The 6881-nt window shown below is 62.9% G+C and overlaps 1 protein-coding gene across 1 annotated transcript in view; it reads left to right on the top strand.

Annotated features, from left to right (window-relative positions):
* Window positions 1–3649: 3649 nt before the first annotated feature.
* Window positions 3650–6881, top strand: part of LOC102420033 (chymosin-like) — a 20188-nt gene continuing 16956 nt past the window's right edge. Inside the window, 2 exon segments of the mRNA XM_023757016.1 lie at window positions 3650–3722; window positions 4658–4911. Coding sequence (XP_023612784.1) covers window positions 3650–3722; window positions 4658–4911 — 327 coding nt within the window.

Genomic DNA, 6881 nt, shown 5'->3' with positions numbered 1-6881 from the left:
GCCCATGGACACAGACAGTGGGGTGGTGAGGGCCTGGGGAAGGGGCGGGTGGGCTGGAGGGGCCCATGGGGGGGAAGGGGACCTAGGTAATACTTTCAATAATAAAGATTTTTTAAAAAAGGAAGAAAGAAAATGCTCTCGTCAAGCCAGAGCGTGGTCTTAAAGTGAGAAAAAGGACTAGCAAGACAGGAGACGGGATGTGTGTGTGCGTGTGTGTGCGCACGCGTGTTCGTGTGTGTGCGTGTGTGTGCGTGTGTGCCTGGCTCTGCGTTCACCCACAATTAGGTTCCCAAGGGGCGATGACTGTCCCTGTGAACACCTCCCTCATCAAAGTGGCGACGTGGAAAGAGAACAGGAGAGAGGGCTCCGTGGGGGGAGGGGAGGCCGCGCTCAGGGGCTGGCATTCCCCCTCCAGGGCCAACAGCTGGGCCCGCACCTGATCCTGGAAGCCACGGGCGTGTGGAGGCCGCACTGGCTGCCCGCGGGCCTGGCCGGGAGGCAGAGACAGTGCCCAGCTCGAATCTGGGGCGCAGCTGGGATGCTCGGTGTCTGGAGGGGTGTTAGGGAGTTGGGGCCACAGAAAGGGAGGCCCAGGCCCCAGGGCCAGGGGCTGCCCCATCCGCCCGGGAGCTGCTGGGAGCCCGTGAGTTGGGAAGTAGCCGCACGTGTGCAGCAGCCTGTGGCTCCCTCCCAGGGAGAGGAGGGGAGAGGCAGACATCGCGGCCCCTCCGCCAGGCGTGTCCTCCTGGGCTCCTTGGCCCCCAAGAAGGGACACCGAGAAGAGGCCGTGGGCGTGGGTCTGAGGAGGAGCCGTGAGTGTTCTTGGGGACCTGGCGCTGGGGGGGCGGGGGCTGCAGGAAGATGGGCGCCGAGGGCCTGGCCTTACTCGGCGGCAGGCGTGGGCGGGCAGGACGGGCCCGGGCGCTAACTCCCAGGGCAGCTGGGACGTGACTGAGAGGGGGGCTCCCAGTGGTCTGGCCTCAGGACATTGGTTTCTTCGCTCCCTGGGGTGTGTGGGTGCCTCTGACCAGGGGGAGGCTGCCTGTGGCCACCGCACCCCGGCAGCTTGCAACCCCCGTGGAGACAGCCTCATGGCAAAGCGAGGGGGTCAGGAGGCCTCGCGGGGCTGCCCAGAGGCGCCCCGAGCCCTTGGGAAGCTGGGGACAATCAGGAATTGGGCCCCCACCAGCGTCTCCTGCCCTCCTTCCCGACGCTGCCCTCCCCATGTCCCCCCTGCCTTCTCCCCTCCAGGAGGCTCTGTCCTCGCCCTGCCCCCCAACCCTGCCCGCCATCTGGTGGCCCAGCCCCTCCTTGTGGCCCTGGAAGCAACAGCTGATTCTCAGCTCAGCACCCAGAGGGTCAGGCGGCTCTCGGCGTCCTTCTGCACCTGGCACCTGGGAGCCCTAAGTCCTGCCGCCCTGTGTGTAGCGTGAGGGGTACCCATGGCACTGCTTCCCCAGCCTTCCCTGGCGGTGGGCATCTCCTGGGGTGCTTGATAGGCACTCAGAGGCCCGCCCCCCTCCCAGAGCTGCTGGATCCTGATGGTTGGGGCGGGGGTGGGGGGGGGGGGTAGGGGGCTGGGGAACTCTCATTTTAAAGACCCCACACAGAGCCCCCCAGGACTTCCGTGCCCACAGCAGCCCTCTCCCTTCTGCGAACCGCCCGTCTGTGCAGTGAAGGTGAAGATTTAACTCGCGCTATCTGTAATTCCCGCGCGTTCCTTTCAAAGCAGTCACGCCAGATGTCGACTTGGAAGTTGAGAGGGAGGCAAACGTTCTTATAAATTAATGCTGCCAGCGATGAGCATCTGATATTTTTAACATATTCATCCCAGAGGGACAAATCCTCTGATTAACGGTGCAGCTGTGCCGATGCCGCCCTGGCCAGGGGTCGCTGAAGTGGGCGCAGCTGCGGCGAGGGTCTGACGGCGGGAAATGAGTGGGTCCCGAGTGGGTGCCCTGTGGACCTGCTGCCCTTCTCCCCTCTGCCTGCTCTTTCTTCTCGTCCCTTGGGCTCCCGCTCCGCTGGTCCCGGCTGGGGAGACCACTGATTAGTTTGATCAGAGCCTGGGCTCTGCCAGGAAGTGGAGGGGCTCATACCGGAGACCGCCACTGGGGGGCGCGCTGCAGACCTGTTGAAAGGATGCTCTTCTAGAGTAAAAGTCGGTGTGTTTCCCCAGGGCCACACTCCTGTCTCTCTTGGACAGTGGGCGGTCCTGGCATCCCTGGGCCGGGCTCCCACAGGGGCACTCACTGGTCGTGGTGGCAGCCAGTTGGTGGTTTGGACAAACCTGAACCCACCCCAGCACACCTGCCTCCATGGCCAGCTGGTGGCTGGGCTTCGCAGCTGCCCGGTGCGTGGTCGGCATGATGTCGTGCGCATGGTGCTTAACGATTCAGGACGTTCTGCCGACCGCGTGGGGCACTTGGTCTTATATTTGACCCTCGTGGGACCCGCTCGGTATCACTGTCTCTGCAGAAGAGGAAACTGAGGCACCGAGAGGTAGAGGGACTTGCTCAAGGCCACTCCACCAGGTGGCAGACCCGGGATCTAAGCTCAGGACAGTCACTCTGCACCTCCCGCCGGAGCCACACATCCAACCTGTCCCCGCCCGGCTGTGGGCTCCCAGGGGCGGAGAGGGCAGCTCCCATCTCTGGGTCCAGGGGGTGTCCATAGGCCAGTGATGGCGAACCTATGACACGCGTGTCAGAGGTGACACGTGAACTCATTTTTTTGGTTGATTTTTCTTCGTTAAATGGCATTTAAATATATAAAATAAATATCAAAAATATAAGTCTTTGTTTTACTGTGGTTGCAAATATCAAAAAATTTCTACATGTGACACGGCACCAGAGTTAAGTTAGGGTTTTTCAAAATGCTGACACGCCGAGCTCAAAAGGTTCGCCATCACTGCCATAGACGATGCTCAGGGTACGGAGCTGGCCTGGCTTTGCGACTGCTCATGCCGTGGAGACCCCGGGGCTGGGTACCCAGGAGGGGTTGTCCTGGGCCGTGGTTATGTTTCAGCCACTTTCGTGGCTCGGCCCCCAGGCACAAGGAACCTAGGAGCCGTCCCCACCGGGCGCCGGGTGACCAGCAGTGACCTCTTATCGCACTTTCCTAAAAGCGTTTGCAGGTCTTGGCCTCCCCGGCTCCCGCCCCCGGTGGTTACACAGTCTTAACGGGCCGTGCAGCCCGGGGCAGCGTGCCCGATAGCGCGCGCTTTGATGTGGTTCGAATGATCCCAATCTGTGAGCACGGGGCGGCCGTGTTCTTGGTTTTGAGGGTCACCTTGTTTCTTGGTTTTGAGGGTCACCTTGTTTCTTGGTTTTGAGGGTCACCTTGTTTCTTGGTTTTGAGGGTCACCTTGTTTCTGGTTTTGAGGGTCACCTTGTTTCTGGTTTTGAGGGTCACCTTGTTTCTGGTTTTGAGGGTCACCTTGTTTCTGGTTTTGAGGGTCACCTTGTTTCTTGGTTTTGAGGGTCACCTTGTTTCTTGGTTTTGAGGGTCACCTTGTTTCTTGGTTTTGAGGGTCACCTTGTTTCTTGGTTTTGAGGGTCACCTTGCAGGGGGAGCGGTGACTGAGCCTCACTCCCAGGGCTCGCTGTCCAGGCGCGTTTGCTGTGGGTCAGCCTGGGCCACTGGTGACATGAGGGAGCTCCCACCCGAGGGGGCTGACCCCAGAGGGTCCCGGGCCCAGGGGGCCCGCCCACCGCCCACGGGTACGGCTGTCCCAAGTGCTGTCCAGGGGCCGGAGGAGTGAGCTAGAAGCAGAGCGGCTCCAGACTTGGTGTTGTCAACTCGTGACCTGCCCACCGTGTGCCGGGCCCTGGGGAGGGGGGCAGTGTCAGGGCAGGGTCTTGTGACTGTCCAGACTCTTCTTCATTACGGGCAAGCCCTCTACCTCTGCGCCTCCACCGCCTCGTGTGCAGGACGTAACAAATAGGCCTCGAGCGGGGTGGGAGCGCCATTCATCCACTTACTGGCTTAGCCAGGCGTTTATTGAGCAGCTACTATGCGCCGTGCTGGGTGCCCGTGTGTGGGAGGGAACACCCCTCAGACGCAGGGCCTCTGGGACCGGGCAGCGTCCTCGGGGAAGAAACAGGAAACCAGCTGTCCCATGTGGCGTGTTTTTCTGGCTGCTTCCCTGGCTTTTGCAAAGGGAGGGTGTCCTGGAGACAGCTGGGCGCACACATGGCCACTTCCTGGGCCTGAGGGCAGCGGCGCCCTGGCCTCCGGGAAAGGATGTGGTGGGTGTTGCCATGCTGGGGACCAGGTCCATGTCCCCCTAACTCCTGTCCTAACCCACTCAGGTCCCGTGTTGACAGGCCCCTGAGCGCCTTCCCGAGGCCTTTACAAGCCAAGTTCTGGAAACATCCCGGGCTGTCCCTCTCCCAGCACCCCCATGCCCGCCCCCCATGTGCCCCCCTCTCTGGCTGCCCAGCCTGCCCTCTCTGCTCCGGGCCCACACTTCCCTCTTCCATTGCCTCTAGGCGTCCGTCCTGCTGGGAGGTGGTGGCGGCCGGCACTGTGGTCCCACACACCGTGGTCCCAGAGCCCTTGCCTCATCCTGGCTTGATCCTGATTGTCTGGTTGGCAGCCTGCCCTCTGCCCTGGGAGCTGAAGGCTTTGTTTTCCTTCTCCCCCGGATTCCCAGGCTGCAGCCCGAGAGCCTTCTTCCCCTCGCAGCCCCTGCACCTGAGCTCCCGGCAGCTGGGCCCCCGTGTGGGCTCAGACACCGAGTCTCGCCTCCCCGGCCCCCTCCTTCCCTCTGTGTGTGGCACACGCCTGCCTCCCCGGGCTACCTCCGTGTCCTCCCAGCTGCTCATGGGATCCAGCACCTACCCCTCCTCTTCCCAGCACCTCCTCACAGGGGACCACGGGCCACACCCTGGGGGTGCAGGGATCTTGGTGTGTCATCCCTTTAGATCAGGTGAAGGTCAGACACTGCCTCAGATGCCACTCAGGGCTGAGTGAGTGTCCCCTGGGCTGGGAGATCCCTGGACAGGCCCGGGGAGGGGGAGGCGGCGAGGGCAGGCGAGGGGGCTTGGAAACGGGCCTCTCCACCGCCCGTCATGTGGAGCACGAGCCAGGTCTCTGCAGGTGGCACCTGTGTTAGCTGAAGAGTCTGTTTGGAGGGGACGTCGGAGCGGAGGCCTTGAAGTCCCAGTGGGTGCTGGGAGCCCGGGGCTATCGGAGTGTGTTTGCGGAGTGGCCGGGGGTCAGGGGCTATCGCTGCGGCCTGGGCGCGCAGCCAGAGGGCGCCTCGCAGCCGCTATAAAGCCTGGGCCCTGGGCACCGGCAGCAGCGACCAGCCCGACGCCCAGAATGAGGAGCCTCGTGGTGCTACTGGCAGCCCTCGCGCTGTGCCAAGGCATTGGGATCACCAGGTGGGTGCCAGCGCCTCCCGGGGCCGCTCTGGGTGGCTCTCTCCCTGGTCTGCCAGCCGTCGGTCCCGGGGCGGGGGGGTCTTTGGAGGAAATGGGCAGGTTCCCAGGAGGGTCCCCCCGGCAGCCTCACTATTGCATGTTGGGACTGTTTCCTCTGAGGGCGCCGCTCCAGGGTGTGGGCGGTCAGGGACGCTAGGGCAGGGCTTCTTCACCAGACCGCCGCTTCGGTGCCGGCTTCAGCGTGGACTTAACTCTGTGCCCAGTGTCCTCGCCTGTGTCCAAGCAAGAGACGGGGTCTCCGTCTCCTGGGGTCAGGGAGGAGCAGAGGGCTCAGTATTGCAAAAGGCTTTGGCCAGAGCCTGGCACTCAGTAAGAGCTATGCACGCATTTGCTAAACAAAACCACATTCTCTGATGTCACAGGCCCCGTGGGGGTGAAGTTCCCGGTTCCCCTTCCAAAATCATAAACGGCGTTTATTGCGCTGCCTGCTGCGAGGTTTCCCGTAGACTCGCACGGACCCCCACGGGTCGATGTTCGTGTTTGCATCTGACCGATGGAGAAAATGTTCAGGGAGGGTCTCCGAGCTGCCCGAGGCCCCGTGGGTAGAAGGGGAGGAGCCAGGACGTGGTCCTAGGTGGACGTGAGCTGTTGACATCACACTGTCTGCGGTTCCCAGGTTCCAGGTCCCTTTGAGGGAGGCTCAGGGGGCCCTGTGCTGGGACGGGGCAGCTGGGCAGAGGCACGGCAGCTGCTGGGGGGAGCCGGAGCCGATCAGGAGCCAGAGCCGAGCGAGCAGGAAGCTTTGGGGTCCTGGACTCGGGGCAGCGGTGGGCTTGGTCCCAGGAGCTCTGTCTGCACTCCTTCCTTTAGGCTTAAGTCCTCTTCTCTCCTGAGAGACAAAGGCTGGGGACATCTCGAGAGCCTTTCATTGGTCAGCAGGTCCCGGCTGAAGTCACCCCTGAGGGCGGGTGGGAGGCACCAGAGGAGACACTAATTCACAGGCGAGGCTGTCCCACTCGGCATCCGTGGGACGGGAACGACACTCAGAAACCACTTTCTTTCCGGGTCTTAAAGCTGCTGCATTTTATTCTTCTCAAAGGCAGTCGCACCGCAGTCTCCAGTGGTTCTCCGTCAGCCCCAAGGGAGGACCACGGGCTCTTGGAGCCGGGAGGGGCTGGGAACTCGCCGAGGGGTTGAGCCCCGGCTGGTCCGAGGCAGGGCAGGGAGCGGGCTGGGCAGGAAGGACTCCGCCCGTTTGCAGAGGAGGAGCCCGAGCGCCAGGGCTTCGGGGAGCCACCAGGGTGCCACGGAGCCCGCTCCTGCGGGTTGCCCTCTTGGTTCTCTTCCTGCGGGAACTGACAGCCATCCCCCGGCTCCTGCGGCCTGTCAGGCGCTACCCTGGGGAACACGCTCTGGGCTGGAGCCTCTGAGGAACCTCCACCAGCTAAGGCTCCTCGTGGAGCCGAGCGCAGGGCGGGTTTGTCCTGGCGT

The sequence above is a fragment of the Myotis lucifugus genome, unplaced genomic scaffold, assembly GCF_000147115.1.
Source record: "Myotis lucifugus unplaced genomic scaffold, Myoluc2.0 scaffold_101, whole genome shotgun sequence".
Lineage (NCBI taxonomy): Eukaryota > Metazoa > Chordata > Mammalia > Chiroptera > Vespertilionidae > Myotis > Myotis lucifugus.
This window is presented reverse-complemented; position numbering and strand designations above follow the sequence as displayed.